This window comes from Antennarius striatus, chromosome 4 (genome assembly GCF_040054535.1).
Source record: "Antennarius striatus isolate MH-2024 chromosome 4, ASM4005453v1, whole genome shotgun sequence".
Classification (NCBI taxonomy): domain Eukaryota; kingdom Metazoa; phylum Chordata; class Actinopteri; order Lophiiformes; family Antennariidae; genus Antennarius; species Antennarius striatus.
Window position 1 is genome coordinate 15382627 of NC_090779.1, and position 19147 is coordinate 15401773.

The window sequence follows — 19147 nt, forward strand, 5'->3', positions numbered from 1 at the left end:
GCAAAAATAGATTTGAGGTTTACATTTGTACGAGATCAAGTTAATAAAATTCTACAATGCCTTTACTCTTACACTTCACCTTGCCCCGTTGTAAATGTAAATTCGTTGAAACAGAATGGTCAATTAACTTTCGTTGCACAATTTAACAGAAGGGAATGTGATGTGGTTCGATATATAAATATTTAGTATGTGAAATACAAGATCATGGATGTGATAAATGACTAGCAAACAAAGAGGTTTTTTTAAAATAAATGCCTCTGTTCCTTAGGAACCCTTTAGCTGATCGGGTATAAAATTATTAATATTCATTCATTCATCTTCCTGACCGCTTAATCTTCTTTTGCGGGTCACGGGGGTTACTGGAGCCTCTCCAGTACAAATATTGCGCAGAAAATATTCAATGTGGTATGAATATGAATATTTTCTAGATAGATTTTCGTTCACCTTGGAATACACCTATATAATAGCTGACAGAGTCACATCTGTTCCACATAAATATTGGTTTATTTTGCTAAAATGATAAAATGCATCATTGTTTTAGTTGTGCCTGAGACCTCCGATTTTTAAACGTGCTAAGGTTTCGTACGTTATGTCCGGTCAAGATGTTTTGCTTCATTTTCACTTGACATCTGTTGACCACCTGATGTCGCTACCGTGTAATTCTTTTGTAAATGTGATCAAGAAGAAACGTACGTTGTTTATCCCCTTGGGGAATGAACACACACACACACACACACACACACACACACACACACACACACACACACACACACACACACACACACACACACACACACACACACACACACACACACACACACACACACACACACACACACACACACACACACACACACACACACGCACACTCCACTGCCAGCTCACACTTCATAAATGTAAGTTTGGGCAACTCTGTCCATTCCATGTCAAGCATGTCATTTTCCCAAATAGTTTTTCAACTGGTCTTAGTCAAAATGACGCATACATACGTCAGTACAATTGTTACATGTATTTATTTTTATAATGAAGGTATTCATTGCAGATTTTTAACTTAGCAAAAGTGGTAATACATTAATGTACTGGTTCTCCGTTACAGAGGAAAGTAATGTATTACAACTACACTAAAGAAAAAAACACCAGAAGTGAAAGATCTCATCGTACAGAATCTCTTTGACAATAGCGTTTTATTACGACTGTTGGCTGCTATTTGATAACAGCGAAGACAAACTATAAAACTTCAACAAATGTGTGAATTCAGCATTCAAACGGTCAAACCTCATTTTCTTCACACCTATTAGGTTCAAAGCGGAAATGTTGTACACTCAAAGCGCTTGGACTGCTTAATCAAACTCCATTTAGAGGCGCCGACACTCATACTATCACTAATTAATCACCCATAAATCGGGCTTTTGTCTACTTTCGACCATCCGCATTTTTAAACATTAACAAACAATCGTTGGTGCAAAGTCTTAAATATTTTCGAAATAAATGTTACCAACAAGCTCGACTTATGTAAAATGTAAATAAAGGCCATCTGCTCAGATATGTAAACAACAAACTGACTCCTCCTATCCCGTGTCCTTAAAAGGCTGGGCCCGCCTTTTCTTGACAGTAGTCTGTTTCTATTGGACAATACAGAAGACCTTTCATCGGCTACTGCACGTCGGACCGCCCACCGGAGCGAGGACAAAAACACTCGGCATCCCTGACACGACAACTTACACAGACGACCGACACCGACCTGCGTGACAGTTTCTCAGGAGACACGAACACGAGAGAGGGACAAATGGTTTCACCGGTAACAGTGGTGTGTATCAATTCCTAATTAGTCTTTATATATATATACATATTTATGTTTGCATTTGGATAACGGATAATGGATATGCGGTAGTTCATGAGCTGCGCGATAACGACACCTCAGAACATAAACAATACATCCCTATTCGTGTTCTCATTCTTAAGAATGCATTATCACATTCGGCACTAATGTTTCATTTTCTACCGCTGAAATGTTAGCACGGCAAACTTAGTTCACGTTGGTTGACGTATAGCCAAGTATGTTTTGATTTAAATGATATTAGCGTAATGCGGTAGATGGAGATGATTTGTTTACCAACTGTAAATGCTGAGTCGACACACGCGTTACTGTCAACGTTTCATTGTTTCTTTAAATCATAATGACCATCCTTCCGCCTGTGTTCGGGACTCAAAGCAGGAAATTCCCTTTTGACGGCAGACATGTGAGGAATGCAAGCATAAGACGTGTCGCTACTGTTGTTGTTTTAGATTTTTGATACAGTTTGATGTATTTTTCGAAGGACAAAAGACAATCTGTCATGTGACTACCTTTTTTGTCCCCTTTCCTAAACCCGCTAGTAAACGCATGCGCCGAGCAGGATTCTGCTGAGGCTGCCTTTCTGTTCATTTTCGTTGCTGCAGCTGTACTTACATTCCTTTGTTAGGCCCCCATTTGCCTTATAATTAACAAATATAAAAAGTTTGACATTTTTTCAATGAAGGATAACAGTTTTATTAACAACTCAATATGTCATAGCATTCTTTAAAGCTGCAGAGATTTTGGTCCATTTTCTGTGACCAAGTTGAATGTTATGGTTATTTTTGACTTGTGTGAATCCCAATGTTCACCCTGTTAAAAAGGCTGTGAAATAAGTCTGTGTGGAGGAATGCTTGCCATATAAACTAGTTGCCTTAGTGACAAGAGGAGGCAGGCACACAAATGAAAGTCTTCCTTTGAGTTTGGTTTACTATAATTTCAGCATGCAATACCTTGTCACAATATGTCCCAAAGTGTTGTCAGGAGATTTGGATGAAACATTTTCTGTTGCTGAATGTTGGGTCAAGGAAGTGCTTTCAAAAGATAAAGCTTTTTTCACAATATTTTGGAAAAAAAATCAGGGCAGAATGGGTGGTAGCATGGCTCACTCACCAATATGTGAATGAATAAGAGAGATTAAATTGTAATCAGGGAATTATGAACTACTTATCAGAATTACATGATTCAAAAATAATATGAGTATCTGTCAAGTATCACAGAAAGAGATTCTGTCAGTTCATCATCATGGTTACATTTCCATAGTATCACTGGATTCAGTGATGCAATAACTGATGAATCAGACATAATTGTTACCAGATTTTCCTGTGACCAGCCCTGAAAGCTGCTTTTGTTTTTTATGTTTGAATAACGATGGTGCTGCCGGAGGTTGGCTACTCTATTAGTGGTTTCTAGATTTTTTTCTTTTATTTGTTGTGTTTCAGAGTAGTCATTTACATTTAAAAGAAACTAATAATGAGAAAAATTACTTGGTTTCGGGTATACTAGTATTTTGTGAGAAGAGATCTTTACAACATAAATGTTAAAACTTTATTATGTATTAGATTAGAATAAAGCTACGTTTAGGCTTTATCTTCTTCTTTTCCTTTCGGCTTTTCCCTTCAGGGGTCGCCGCAGCGAATCAATTGCCTCCATCTAACCCTGTCTTCTGCATCCTCTTCTCTCACACCAACTACCTTCATGTCCTCTTTCATTACATCCATAAACCACCTCTTTGGTCTTCCTCTAGGTCTCCTGCCTGCCATCTCAGTCTGGCCTCTCTGACTTTATCTCCAAAACCTCTAACATGTGCTGTCCCTCTGACGTACTCATTCCTGATCCTATCCTTCCTGGTCACTCCCAAAGAGAACCTCAGCATCTTCATCTCTGCTACCTCCAGCTCTGTCTCCTGTCTTTTCCTCAGTGACACTGTCTCTAGACCAAACAATATTGCTGGTCTCACCAGTTTTGTACACCGTTCCTTTCGTTTTAGCTGAAACTCTTCTGTCACACATCACACCTGACACTTTTCTCCACCCGTTCCATCCTGCCCATACCGGCTTCTTCACCTCTTTTCCACACACTCCCTTGCTCTGGACTGTTGACCCTAAGTACTTACAATCCTCCACCTTCTTGATCTCTTCTCCCTGTAACCTCACTCTTCCACTTTGGTCCCTCTCATTCACACACATGTATTCTGTCTTACTGCAGCTAACCTTCATTCCTCTCCTTTCCAGGACAAATTTCCACCTCTCTAGCTTCTCCTCCACCTGTTCCCTGCTCTCACTGCAGATCACAATGTCATCTGCAAACATCATAGTCCATGGAGATTCCTGTCTAACCTCGTCTGTCAGCCTGTCCATCACCATAGCAAACAAGAAGGGGCTCAGAGCTGATCCCTGGTGCAGTCCCACCTCCACCTTGAACTCCTCTGTCACACCTACAGCACACCTCACCACTGTATTACAGTCCTTATACATGTCCTGCACCGTTCTAACATACTTCTCTGCCACTCCACACTTCCTCATACAATACCACAGTTCCTCTCTGAGAACCCTGTCATAAGCTTTCTCCAGATCTACAAAAACACACAATGCAGCTCCCTCTGGCCTTCTCTGTACTTCTCTATCAACATCCTCAAAGCAAGTACTGCATCTGTAGTCCTCTTTTTTGGCATGAAACCATACTGCTGCTCACAAATGCTCACTTCTGCCCTTAGTCTAGCTTCCACTACTCTTTTCCATAACTTCTTTGTATGGCTCATCAGCTTTATTCCTCTGTAGTTGCCACAACTCTGCACGTCTCCCTTGTTCTTAACAATGGGCGCCAGCACACTTCTCCATTCCTCAGGCATCTTCTCACTATCCAAGATCCTGTTGAACAACCCAGTCAGAAACTCTACTGCCGCCTCTCCTAGACATTTCCAAATCTCTACAGGTATATCATCACGACCGACTGCTTTTCCACTCATCAACCTCTTCAATGCCCTCCTCACTTCATCCTGACTAATCTTTGCTACTTCCTGTCCAAAAAAGTCACCTCTTCTAGTCTTTGTTCTGTCATTTTCCACGTTCATCAACTCTTCAAAGTACTCTTTCCATCTTCCCATCACACTACTGACATCTGTCAATAGACTTCCGTTCCTATCCTTAATCACCCTAACCTGCTGCACGTCTTTCCCATCTGCATAGATCAGTCTCTCGCTCCTTACTATCCAACCTAGCATACAAGTCATCATAAGCTTCTTGTTTGGCCTTGGCTACCTCTACCTTCACCTTACGCTGCATCTCCCTGTACTCCTGTCTACTCTCCTCAGTCCTCTCAGTGTCCCACTTCTTCTTAGCTAACCTCTTTCTCTCTATACACTCCTGTACCTCCTCATTCCACCACCAAGTCTCCTTATCTACTTTCCTTCCAGATGAAACACCAAGTGCTCTCCTACCTGTCTCCCTGATCACATTAGCTGTAGTTGTCCAGTCATCTGGAAGCACTTCCTGACCACCCAGAGCCTGTCTTAACTCCTTCCTAAAAGTCATGCAACACTCTTCCTTTTTCAGCTTCCACCATTTAGTCTTCTGCTCTGCCTTTGCCCTCTTCATCGTCCTCACCACCAGAGTCATCCTACACACCACCATCCTATGCTGTTTGGCTACACTCCTGCCTACCACGACTTTGCAGTCACTGATCTCCTTCAGATTACACTGTCTACACAAAATGTAGTCTACCTGTTTGCTCTTACCACCACTCTTATAGGTTCCTGCCTATGTTACTGCCTCTTCTGGAAGAAAGTATTCACTATAGCCATTTCCATCCTTTTTGCAAAGTCAACTACCATCTGTCCTTCTGCGTTCCTCTCCTGGATACCAAACCTGCCCATCACATCCTCATCACCTCTGTTTCCTGCACAAACATGTCCATTGAAGTCTGCTCCAATGACAACTCTCACTTCTCGGTATGCTCTGCATTACTTCATTAAAGTCCAACCAGAATTTCTCCTTCTCCTCCAGCTCACATCTTACCTGTGGAGCATACCCACTAACAACATCGAACATCACACCTTTGATTTCTAGCTTCAGACTCATCACTCTATCTGACACTCTTTTTACCTCCAGGACATTCCTAACAAACTCCTCCTTAAAGATAACTCCTACTCCATTTCTCTTTCTATCTACACCATGATAGAACAACTTCTCGCCTTGCTACCTTTCCACCTGGTCTCCTGGACACACAGTATGTCTATCCTTCCTTCTCTGCATCATGTCAACCAACTCTACCTTTCCCTGTCATAGTTCCATCATTCAACATCCCTACTCTCAGTCCTATACTCTTGGGGTTCCTCTTCTCTCTCTTCCTACGATCACACTTTCCTCCTCTCTTTCTTCGACGAACAGTAGTCCAGTAGTTTCCACCGGCACCCTGTAGGTCAACAACACCAACGGTGGTCGTTGTTAACCCGGGCCTCGACCGATCCGGTATGGAAGCCATAGGTTTTATTCGCATGTTTGATTTGGCAAAAGTTTTACGCTGGATGCCCTCCTGATGGAACCCTCTGTATTTATCCGGGCTTGGGATAAGACACTGGCTTGTGTCCTCTTGTGGCTACATTTGTAAGCGGGGATAGAACTACAAAGGATAAGTGGTTGTAGAGAATCGATGGATCTACTGTACTCTTTGTACATTTAGGCTTTGTAAATGTGTTTTACACTTAATAAGGTTACGGTAAATACCACACACTCCATGCCATTAGTTAACTGTGTAGGATTCTTTGTGTGACTCATTTTCTAGCACTGTCAACTCATGGTAAGAAGTTCTTGGGATGGAATATTTGAATTTTGAACCGAGACCTTTCTTACCTATAATTTGCATGTGAGGTGAGATGGTGGTTTGTTTCTCTGGTGATGGACTTGTTCAGGGTGTGGCCTGCCTCTCTCCCTTTGCCAGCGGGGATAGAACTGCAAAGGATAAGTGGCTGTAGAGAATCGATGGATCTACTGTACTCTTTATACAACTTATCTTTGGAGGTAAAACAGGGATGAGGAGGGAAAAAGTGATGTGCGACGCTATATAGAAATAACACTGTCATATGATTCACATGCCAGCTGTTCCTGCCATAGCTTTGCTTATGTTACAAATCCCCCATGCCTTCTGCATACAGAAGAGTTTACAGGTCTTTTATGTCTATGAATATCATGTTCTTGACACTGTGCTAGCACTAGTTGTGGAGCGCTGAATAGAATTTCACTCCTGCTGAGTGTTATTCAACACTTCAACGCTGTTACTGGCTTGTGGTTGGTGAATAGTCTTAATTGCCAAAGATAATTTTTTACTGTACCCCACTGAATAGCAATGCAATTTTTGGGTTGAAAAGGTTGCAGATACAGTTTGGCAGCATCACAATGTGCATTGATTTGCTAGAATAATACATCTGGAGTGCAAAATAACAGACAATAATAATTAAGAATGGTTATTTGATGCTCCTGTTTCTTTGGGATCAAATGTCAAGCCGCTTTGAATAACAGCCAGAGTACCCCAATGTTAACTCCAACAACAAAACTTTGTCAGGGGCAATGCATAAACAGTCAGTCATTAACCACATTATTCTTTAATGGGGACAGGAGCAGGGTTCAGCTGGATGTGCCAAAGCAATTTTGCTAACAGCCTTTAGTCACAGTGTGACCATTCAGACAGGAAGATAATAGCATCATGATTCATTTCATTTGCCTTCCAAATGAAGCAGCGTGTTCTGTTATTTCATGCTGTCAACGACTGACTGCAGAGAGGCCTCACAGCCTTCTCTAATATCCCCCTCAATGTCCCTGAAGACAAACTAACGCCCCAATTAGTGAGTGTAGAAGCTTAAAGCTGAGACGATACCATACTGCAAAACCCCAATAATGTTTTTCTGATGCAAAACATCGAATGGGAAAACTCAGCTCAGGCTGAGAGAAATAAAGCCATCAAATTCATTGTTTACTAGTTCATGTATTCCACCAGGCAATTAAGTCATCTTGATCCAACAATTGCATATAAAAGCCTGTTGGTTTAATGGCAGAGGGAGTCAATTATTTGTCAAGAGCCTTTACACCAGATATTACTGTAATAGCAGTTGATCTGAGAGAAGCAGTAATGTTCACCAGGTATTAACGTAATGCAAATGTAATCCCAATTCGGATAAGAGCAGTTATGAGTTAAGCATTAAATAATTTCAGGAACAGGCTCATTTACAAGTTTTAAACTGGTGAAAAATGTCAGACCAGATTATTGTAATTTGTTTGTTTACAATATAACTGGGTGTTTCCCATGCACACTATAATCTTGTATCTCCCTTCTGCATGTATTCATTTCATTGCAAACATTAAGTTTACATACCGGGTAAGCAACAATAGAAAGGGAAATTGCAGTGCATGACTCCAAATGCAACATGAGTGGGAGCAAAGGTCACTGGAATTTGTGATTTCCTCCTACCTTTGTCCCTGGAACATGATGTCATTGTCTTTATATAATACTATTTATAAATACGATAAAGGCTGCGAAGAACATATATTAACTATTTTCCCTATCAATAATTATTATACTGATTCTGAGCTTGGCCAGCAAATCACAGGCAAAGTAATCTTTCACTCATTAAATAATAGATGAGCACTGTCTCTGTCATGGTTGTACCTTAAACCACTCCTTGAATTGAAATAATCCAAAGGATTTCGGTTGTGAAAAAAATGATTTCGGGTTGAAGAAAAAACCAGTAACTTCATAAACAGGAATGATCTTGCATAATCTGGGAGTGCTTCCAGGGTGACTCCTCTGCTTGGCATCCATTTGCACTGCTGTAGATCAGACAGACTCAGCACTCATCGGCATTTGTTTTATGAAGGCCAGGTACACTACCTAATGGAGATGGGAGGAGTGCATTACTGTACATTACAGTTTTTGAGATTTGTTTATGCGGAAAATTACCTCTCGTGCCATTATCATCTGAAGTGGACTGATGGCATGTCAGGTGAATTTGAGAAGACAAACAATTTTTTTGTTGTAAAAGTGACAGGCTACTGCACTTACAGAAAACAACAACAGTCTAGCTTCATCTACTCTTTCCCATAACTTGATTGTATGGCTCATCAGCATTATTCCTCTCTTGTTGCCATAACTCTGCACATCTCCCTTGTATTTAAAAATGGACACCAGCACACTTCTCCTCCATTCCTCAGGCATCTTCTCACTATCTAAGATCCTGTTGAACAACCCAGTCAGAAACTCTACTGCCAACTGTCGTAGACACTTCCATACCTCCACAGGTATATCATCAGGACCGACTGCCTTTCCACTCTTCATACTCTTCAATGCCTTTTTTACTTCATCCTGACTAATCTTTGCTACTTCCTGTTCCACCTCTTCTAGTCTTTGCTCTCTCTCATTTTCTTCATTCATCAACTCTTTAAAATACTCTCTCAATCTTCCCATCACACTGCTGGCGCCTGTCAACAGACTTATGTCCCTATCCTTAGTCACCCTAACCTGCTGCACATCCCTCCCATCTCTGTCTCTCTGTCTTGCCAACCTGTATAGATCAGTCTCTCGCTCCTTTCTCTCCAACCTAGCATACAAGTCATCATAAGCCCCTTGTTTGGCCTTTGCTACCTCTACTTTCACCTTATGCTGCATCTCTCTGTACTCCTATCTACTCTCCTCAATCTTCTCAGTGTCCCACTTCTTCTTAGCTAAACTCTTTCTCTCTATACACTCCTGTACCTACTCATTCCACCACCAAGTCTCCTCATCTACTTTCCTTCAAGATGACACACCAAGTACTGTCCTACCTGTCTCCCTGATCATTTTAGCTGTAGTTGGAGACCAAAGGCTCTCACCACCAATATTTATTATAGAGATATTGTTTTTCCTGGGAGGTACTTTCTTTTGAAACACAGCACACCTTGTACTTGTAACAACCACACTTTTATTATCCTGGTGTGACATCACTTACCATGTGAGAGACTTTATAGTTGGTGCAAAAGTCATACCTCAACGCCACCCATTTTCTAGGACTAACAGTAGCATAACAGGTAACTCTAGTTATTATTCAGAACACTTTAAAATACAGTTAAACAAATAATCTCAAGGCAGTGAAACTCCAACTACCTATCCAAAGCATAAACATGACAAATTCCCTAAAAAGAATAGAATAGAATTGGATTAAATAGAATAGAACAGAATAGAATACTGTATATTAAAAAACTTGTCACACTTATGTACATAACACCCCACACTGAATAGGTCAACTGAGGATCAATAAACAAGTATCTGTTTTTCTGCTCGATGCTGTTTGGACAGAACATGATTCCAGCCCATCAGAGCAGACTGGAGGTCACTCGGTGTCATTAAGTAGTTGTGCAATCAGGGAACTCCCCTTCCTCTTTTCCTTATGGAGTACAAACTATATGAACTAGAGTGACCCCACATTTCATCCCATCTCCTCTACTTCTCACGTGTCCACCACTAAATCCAGCTGCCATGTGAATGCCAATAACCCCGTTTCACCCTGTCATCATCTCCAAAAGATTTACCATGTTGCAATATTGTAGTTGAGGGGAAGTAGTGTAAAAGAAGAAAAAAATGTCTTCAAAAAGCATGACCCCCCCATCCCCACACACATACACACACCTTACACACATGAATAAGTCCCACTCCAGTCCTCCTCATTCTTCTTCAAGTAATCACAGGTAAAATACAACCTCACTCCATAACTCTCCCTCTAAACACAACTGCTCCTTTTCCCTCCCCCTGTTGTCCTGGAGTTCTGTGGGATTAATTCTCAGAATTATGAAGGAGGTGATTCCAGAATTGCTGTGGAACACTTTCTAGCTCTGTCTTTGTGTTTGCTGCAACACTGTTTTAGTTCATCTGTTTGGACTAAAAGAACCATGACCGCTTACGCAGTTGGGAAGAAGAAATTATAACTCAACTCCACAGTTCTCAAGAACATGATATTCAGAGACAAAGGTGAGCTAGGGGAAGAGAGAATCAATGAAAACAAACTGAGTAGAGACTGAAATAAAAGGAGTCAAACAGGAGAGTGGGAGTTTTTTGCTTTTCCCCTTCAACTCACTGTTTCTTCAGAGTTCAACCACTAATCATATTAACAGCTAATACAGTAATTCAACATAATTACCACAGAGAATAAGGCCATGTCCACACACAGCCGGAGCTTTTTGAAAAAGCAACTTTTTTTACTCCACATAGAAAAAAAATTGCGTCCACACGACAGCGTTTTCGAAAATATCTCCGTCCACACGTAACTGCATAAGTGTATTGATCAACACATTTACAAGCAGGCAGCTGTGATAGGCTCCAGCTTCCTGTGGCCCACTACTGTTGATAAAGCAGTTCGGAAGATGAATGAATGAATGAACTCTGAAAACGACAGGAGTGAGGACTGGGATGTGTGGTCATCCTTCTGGAGGACGTCCTCGATCACAGAGTTCCCCCACCAGCAGGCAGCGTATCCCGGTCTGATGCAGAACTGGTGTTGGCGTCTTAGGCGAGGAACGTGAACGAATGAAGAAATATATACACTTTATGACTCAAAAAGAAAGAAACGGATAAACAAATATCCAGCTGTCAAGCATGTTTATTAATGCATCTTTGACGTGGAGCTGTTATACGTCAGAAAATAGCTGGTTTTCTAACTGTCAATTCTGTGTGTACATGTAGACACGGGTCACACACATAACGTCAACGGTTTTTGTCGCAGGGACACGCCCCCGGATAGAAAAAGTTTCAGATACAGCGTCCACATGACAACGCAGACCCAGCATTTTCAAGAAACTTTGCTTTGGCCAGCGTTTTCATTAAGTTGCGTTTTCATCCTGCATATCTGCGTTGTTGTGTGGAAGGAAGGTGTAACCGCAAAAAAAAAACTTGCGTTTTTGAAAAGATCCGGCACCGTGTGGAAATGAATGAATGGTTTAGCACAAACCATGTAGAAACTGTTGCAACATTTCTGCTTCATCCTCTCTGCCTTTAGATAAAAGTCCTTGTCAATAAATCTAGTTTAAGACAGAGTGAATATATGATCACATTTTCCCAGCTGGCAGAACTGGATCATTTCACATGAGTACAACCAGCTGTTGACATTGAATAATGTTTATCTTCTTTTTGCTTCTAGGTGAAGAGTGAAGGGCCTAAGTTGGTGCCATTCTTCAAGGCAACTTGTGTGTACTTTGTGCTGTGGTTGCCCACCTCAAGCCCTTCCTGGTTCAGCGCACTGATCAAATGTCTGCCCATCTTCTGCCTGTGGGTGTTTTTGCTGGCGCATGGCTTCAGCTTCCTAGGTGCTCGCTCCAGTGCCCGAAAGATCTTGGCTGGCCTCATCTTTTCCGCCCTGGGTGATGCCTTTCTAATCTGGCAGGAGCAGGGCTACTTCATTCATGGTGAGGAGAGACCTCATACGCTGAGCAGTTGTTTGATCTACGAGACTAATGGCTGTCATGTGACTTTTAGATCTAGGATGAATTTGGAAAATTTTAACTTTGGCCTCATAAGTCGTTTAGTTCATCTTGTTATTATTAATTATATGATTCTACAAGGGAAGGTGATGGACTTTTAAACCATAACTAATCAAAGAGTGAGCAAGATTGATAATTTCACTGATCCCCGTATGGGAAAATTAAATTCCCATGGACACAATCATGAGTGGGTCAATCATACAGGTTTAGCTTCTACATTAAGTGTTACTCTGTGAAAAGCTGTTAGGTTTGGAGCTGGTTAATGAACCCAAGTGCAGACTCAGACATAAGAAGGTACTGAATGCAAAGGAGGTCAATAAATTATACTTAAAAGAAATGTCATTCGGAGGGAATGGTGTTACAGAATGAAGGTAGGTTGGGCAGGCAGGAAAGGTGGGTCAAGTTTAGAGTTCCAGGGAGGTGTGGTTTTTATGTGGTTTTATCTTGTTGAAAGATGAACGGACACATTTATGGTGAAAATGACTCTGAGAGTATCCAGAGCAACATCTTCTGCCCCGAGATAATACTAATATTTGACGGTCTGAGGCTTCAGAGAAACAAATATTGTTAGATAAGTCTAAGGTCATTGGTGAGCAGAACAGAGAATCAAGCACTTATAGAGTTAACAGATAAGCACTGGTTAATGAATCATACCACACGGAAATGCAGGACAGTTAGACCAGTTAGACTTGTTGTTACAACTGTTTTTAAAAGGGATTATATGATGACAGAGATATGGTCTTAATCACATCTTCACTTTTTGTGTTTCTTCTTCATGCTTTTCAGGTATTCTGATGTTTGCCATCACGCACATCCTCTACTCCTCTGCCTTTGGGATGAAGCCTCTTAATATTTCTGCTGGTCTACTCATTACTGTTGTGTCCTCTCTGAGCTACTTCCTGCTGTACCCCTACCTCTCCGGCCCCTTCACCTACCTGGTTGGCGTCTACATCGGTCTGATCGGCTTCATGGGTTGGAGAGCCATGGCTGGCCTGCAGCTGGCCAACGACCTGTGGACTTGGACCAAGCTGTCCTCCTGCCTGGGCGCCGTGCTCTTCATGGTCTCGGACCTCACTATTGCCGTCAACAAGTTCTGCTTCCCTGTGCCCTACTCACGTTTCATCATCATGGCCACCTACTACGCCGCCCAAATGCTGATAGCCCTGTCAGCCGTCGAGTGTCAGGATGTGAAGGTGGCCAGGAAGAGAATATGAGTTGCAGCCGGGCCTCCCCCTCCGAGTAATCATGGACACATCTCTCTCCCAGGTTTCCAAACCCTCAAACCTTATCTCAGTGTGGTGTTTCCACATCATTGTTACCATGACGATTGCTCCCCTAGTCTACACCAATCTTAAAATCCGAAGATATGGTAGTATTATCTACATCCTCTCCGACAACAGTCCTTCTCACCTTCTCCAATCCTAGAATGGCCATCTCAATTTAGCTCAAGTGTAATAATAACTTGCATATGTATGTATATATACAAATATGCATGTGTGTGTATAGAGAGAGGGGGGGTGGCGGGGGGAAGAAGGACAGTCGGAGTTACTTTACCTTTAGCTGTTATGTTTTAATTCAAGGGGAGCATGTCACCGGGGACCTTTGAGAAGTGTGTGTATGTGTGTGTGTGTGTGTATGTGTGTGTGTGTGTGTGTGTGTGTGTGTATTTATGTATGAATGATTAACACACTTACCTCTCTTTCCACACAATCAAGCTTTCCTGCCATACATTACTGGTTCATATGGTCCAATAACTCATCTGAACATATGTCATTTCCTGTTGGTTTTTTTGTTTGTTTGTTTTTTTGATTGAGACTTTGCAGAAAAGGGAGTATTCTGGAGCTTTTTAGCCAACTTGTCCATGATTGGCATTTTGATATTGTATTGCTTTGTGTTAAGGGTGCACAATCAGAACCAAATCCACTCCTGTTTTATCACCTTCAGTCCACTTTACTACATATACAAAAACCATGCTGCCTTTGCATGCTCTGCTATTTAACATCCTCAATCTGTTTCTTTCCAGGAAGGAATTAGGTTGAGTAGCTAGATGCATGTAGTAGGTATAACAGATGATAGAAAAAAAACATAAGACAATGAGGGTGAAATATGAGGAGGCAGTGTTGCATACTGCAGCAGCTAGTGTATTATAGTGTTGAGTGAATGAGCAGTTTCTCAGAGATTGTTTATAGAAGCTTTGATTTTTTCTTGCTGAGATATATTAACATTTATTTTATTGACTCTATCACCAAGAGAGCCCCACACATATTATCATCACAGCAGACCACTGCTTGTGTTGTTGCATGCTGTAAAGTACACCTCCTTAAAATGTTGAAACTTTCCAGAGCTTTGCCTCCCTGTTGTTGACATTTTCATACACCTGACACCTGTAACCCCTGCTGGGTTAGTTATGAGGAAAAAGTCCACAGGGCCCTTATTGCTGGCCCATAAGCTGGCCCATGCTGTCACTGGCTTGGTACTATGTTATGAAGTCCGAAAAGAAAGGACAATATTGCTAGCTGGAGCCTTTTTGTGTGCTTATCTTTGAGGACAGTCAGTCATTCATAACACACACAAACAAACGCACACATAAACATACCCGTTGCCTAGGGGCAGTGTGGCTGAAATGATGGAGCTCACTTGTCACGGGAGTCACTTTTTCCAATATTTCCTTCACACAGCTTTAATCATGAAAGATCCACCACAGCTAATCCTTCGCAGGTTAGTTGATCACTTCTCTTTCATCTGTTGAACATTTCACTCTCACCTAACAGCTCATTATTGGAGTGTCACACTGATGTACGCTTTTTTATCATATGTTCTGATATGTGTGTTTTGACTGAGAGTGTATGCTTGTGTGTGTGTGTGTGTGTGTATGTGTGTGTGTGTGTGTGTGTGTGTGTGTGTGTGTGTGTGTGTGTGTGTGTTATAAGGCAGAACCAACTGAAGGTCAGAAATACTGTGAACCATCACTCTTGAGGTATTTTAAATGTATTCTCACAAAGCTCTTAAACTGTCTCATGCCCTTTGCCCCTTGAGAGTTTTACCTCTTCATGCATTTTATAGCATCTCCTGAAGAACGTGCGGCCACTTAAGTATAACTTTAAGGTAGTGGTTTGATTAAGTATAGCATTTTCTAAATGGGTCACATTTATATTTCCGTTTCATTTGATCTTTAAAGTGACCATGTCTACCATTAGAAACACTGATTATATCCTGACCTGTGAGCTCGCATATGTCTACAACTCGGATTTGCCCGTGCCCTTTTTTGTATTAATCAAAGTATTAACAGGAACCAATGCAGTCACAGACTGCAACATCCCATGACACCCTTGAAATAAAATTTTTTACCCTGATGTACTTGCATAGGTCAAAGATTAAAGCTAGTTCTCTGATCTACTTTCATAGATCAAAGCAATAGCTTTGATCTACGGTCTTACTCACACTGGTCCCTCTTGTCTTTCTGTCTTATCCGGTTCCTGAGTGTACAAAAGGTGAACTTTGATCTTGACTACTTTTCTCAAGGTTAAGGTCATCATCTCATTTTCATCTCCTTTGCCGCCGGAGTAATGTGGTTTCATCTTTCTATCTGCAACGGTTGTGAAGATATTTGGTGGACTAACTGACGGACGGACTGACAAACACACCAACACTGACAATCACAATACATCACCACTTTGAAGGGGGATGTAATCATGAACAAAATACAGGAAAGGAATAGGTTTTGTCGTGTGAGCATCCACTTGCCCACATGCTGAGGAGCATGATTGCATTGTATTGTGCTGTATATATAATGAGTTGGCATGGAAACAGATGCACGCTATGACTTCCTTTTAATGGGTCAGTGACCCCCTGAGCTGACAGCAATATACACGCACACAGAAAAAAGAAGAAGCCTCATGCATCACATCCGCCACCATGACAGTCTGCAGGCAGACTGTGGCTTTACATTGATCAGCATTTATTAGGATCAACAGCAGCACATGGTCATATGTGTGATCAGAGGACATGCTCAGCTCTACCAGTTCCTGCCTTTTGCTTTACCACACAGTCCCTTCTTTTCCTTTGTCTTCACTCAGTCAGCACCGTATTCCTGCTTTGTCAGAGGAAAGGGTTTCACCAGTCTGTCTGTGTGACCACTGGTCTTCTGTTCCACATTTTTGTCCTTTACGCTGCAAGACACCCCTAAATGCTCGCTAGCTTTTGTCTGCTTATATTGTCTTAAATAAAAGTTTAGTGTAACAAAAGTAGAGACGTTAAGCTTATGCATCTGAGTCAAGGCTTAGTCATAGTCACCTTGTGGAAATGTGTAGAAGCACTATTTTCTTTGTCTATTCACATGTAAACTTGAGAGTTGGGCTTCTATATTCCTCTTGGCTACCAAAGATGAGGATTACAGTACTATTAAATATTCCTGAGAGTATTCTTGTTAGCAAGTCCACACTTTTTTTATACAATTTCCTCCGGGATTAATAGAGTATCTATCTATCTATCTTTGGAAAATCTCCACAACTTTGAAAGCTGGTAAAATCTAGAAATAAAATCAGATACCATATTGTGTGATTATCAGTCATTATGCTTATTTGGAATTTTTAGATTAAACATGAAACTTTCTCATTCATCTTTTATATGTTTAATAGACTGGGGCATAGATAACCAAAGCTGAAGTCATCACAGACAATGAAACGCATTTCACTGAGTGGAACTTGTTAGCATTATCCCTCTCATGTGTCAAATACCTGTTTGTTTTGCAGGAGGCAGACCCCCCTCTTCAATGCAGGAGTGCATTTGGCATTCCATTTAAGAAGGAGATTATTGTTTGGTGATATTGTAGCTGGAATGAGGAGGTGTAATGTGATACACAATGGAAGACTCTCTTTACATCCGGCCCGTTAGCCACCATCCTGTCCTCTCTGTACAGATGGCAGGCCAGCAGCATCACTTTGTGTCAGCCTGTCAACAGCCCTGCTCTTCCTAGCTTTATACATGCAGACAAAGGAACCCGAGAGAGCTGTGGGGGGCCAGTATGGTTCAGACAGTAGGGTTCGGTCAGAAATGAAGTGGAACCAGTAGCAGTTGAAGTGAAAAGAGGCAGTGTTTCACTCAGACCTCTAGATAACTTGGCATTGCCCACTTTCCAAAGTTTTTTCTTTCTTTATTTTTGCTGTTGTTTGTTGTGGTCTTTCATTTGACACCTTTGCTGTTCCTGCGCTGTGTCAATCATCATGCAGTGACATTCAAAACATAGAGCTGTATGCGTGTGTGTGTGTACCTGCGCTGATGTATGACAAGTCATTTGAGATGAATCCTCCATGTCAACACCCATCTACAGTAATAGAGAGGTGCACACTGCAGGTGTCCTGTTACACCACTGACAGCAATGTGAGCCTGTGTGAAGTATTTAAACATAATGTAATACTAGTCTGAATCTACTGCATTCTGCACTTTTTCTGTACCCAGAGTAAGGCCAGTCAGTCGCTCTTAGAAGAAGCTATAGTATTTAAAACAAAGGATTGTTGTGTAATATATTATTTTAAGCACATGCTCCCTTTTCCTTTAGTTATTACATTTCTTCAAGGGAGAATACAGACACTAACATGAATGCACAAGAAAGCAATGCATCGAACTATGAGAGAATTAGCATTTTCTTTAAAGACATGGATTGCTCCTAAAGTATTAAAAACCTTTATGTATAGATTGTGTTAAAATCTAAAGCTGAAAGGAACTGCAAATGATTTTTTTTTTTTTGCCTGTCACTGTGGAGAACAAGCTGGGCTCTGAAAGTCATATTTTAAAATTGTTCTCTGGTCCTTGAACGTCACTTACAATACATCATTTTTATGAATGTTATGAACAAAGTTATATTGATATACCATAAACTTTTCCTTGTCATCCTTGATTTTCACATAGTGATTTATTTCTTTCTTGACTGTAGAGATGAAAAAAATTTGTTGTTGTAGTGGAACTGCTATGAATGTGAATATCTATTTGAGAAATAAATGCAAATGCAATGCAACTTTAATAACAAATGCTTTTTTCTTTTTTGTTAGTTTGTTTCTCAGAATCAAAATATGTCACATGTCAGCTGATATTTATAGCAGTGCAGTTTTTGTGCTGTTGGCCTTCCACAGCTAAAGAGTCATTATAACTGGAGGACAACAGAGAGCTCTGTTCTAGCAAGTAGTTGCTTCACTCTTTAGTCTGGCAGACCACACACACACACACACAGGTCTCTCCAAAATCCGTCCCATTCATTACAGCCAAGGCCAAATCATGAAAGAACTCCAGTCTTCTATGTAAATGAAGCGTATCTGTTTGGCTTCTTTGGTGATATATTTGAAAGAAAATAATAAAGCAAATTAAACTGAATCGCATAAAAACTGCAAAAAAGAAGAAAAAGAAAAGTACTATGACCTTGTTGTGGTGTTGTACTTTCATATAAAACTTAGAAAATACTACAGCAGGTTTTCATCCCATATTTCCTTTTTCTAATAAATGCAGGAAAAGTAATAATATACAAGCAATCAATTCTACTTGGAGGCAACAGCCTTAAATTTCTAACAGACTAACTATTCAGACCTTCACTACTTCCACCTTATTGTGCCTTAGCTGGACAGGAAGGAGGCTTAAGATGTCATGGAAGTCAAGTTATTATCCACTGGTGCTTAATTGTTTTCAGCCTGGCAGCCTGGCACTGCCACCCCCACACCCCCGGCAGCGCTATAGAAATGAAGTTTGTGAGAACCGGAGCAGTGACGTCAACATCAAGAGGGGTTGTAACCTCTCTGTCTTTTGGCAGTTACTTAACAGACCACACTCA

General features: G+C 41.1%; 1 protein-coding gene across 1 annotated transcript; it reads left to right on the top strand.

Moving 5' to 3' along the window:
• The first annotated feature begins 1695 nt into the window (after positions 1-1695).
• tmem86a (transmembrane protein 86A) lies at positions 1696-18343 on the top strand. Its single transcript, XM_068313996.1, has 3 exons — positions 1696-1807; positions 11991-12255; positions 13117-18343. The coding sequence occupies exons 1-3, from the start codon at positions 1787-1789 to the stop codon at positions 13542-13544; spliced, it is 714 nt and encodes a 237-aa protein (XP_068170097.1). The 5' UTR covers positions 1696-1786; the 3' UTR covers positions 13545-18343.
• The last annotated feature ends 804 nt before the right edge of the window (positions 18344-19147 follow it).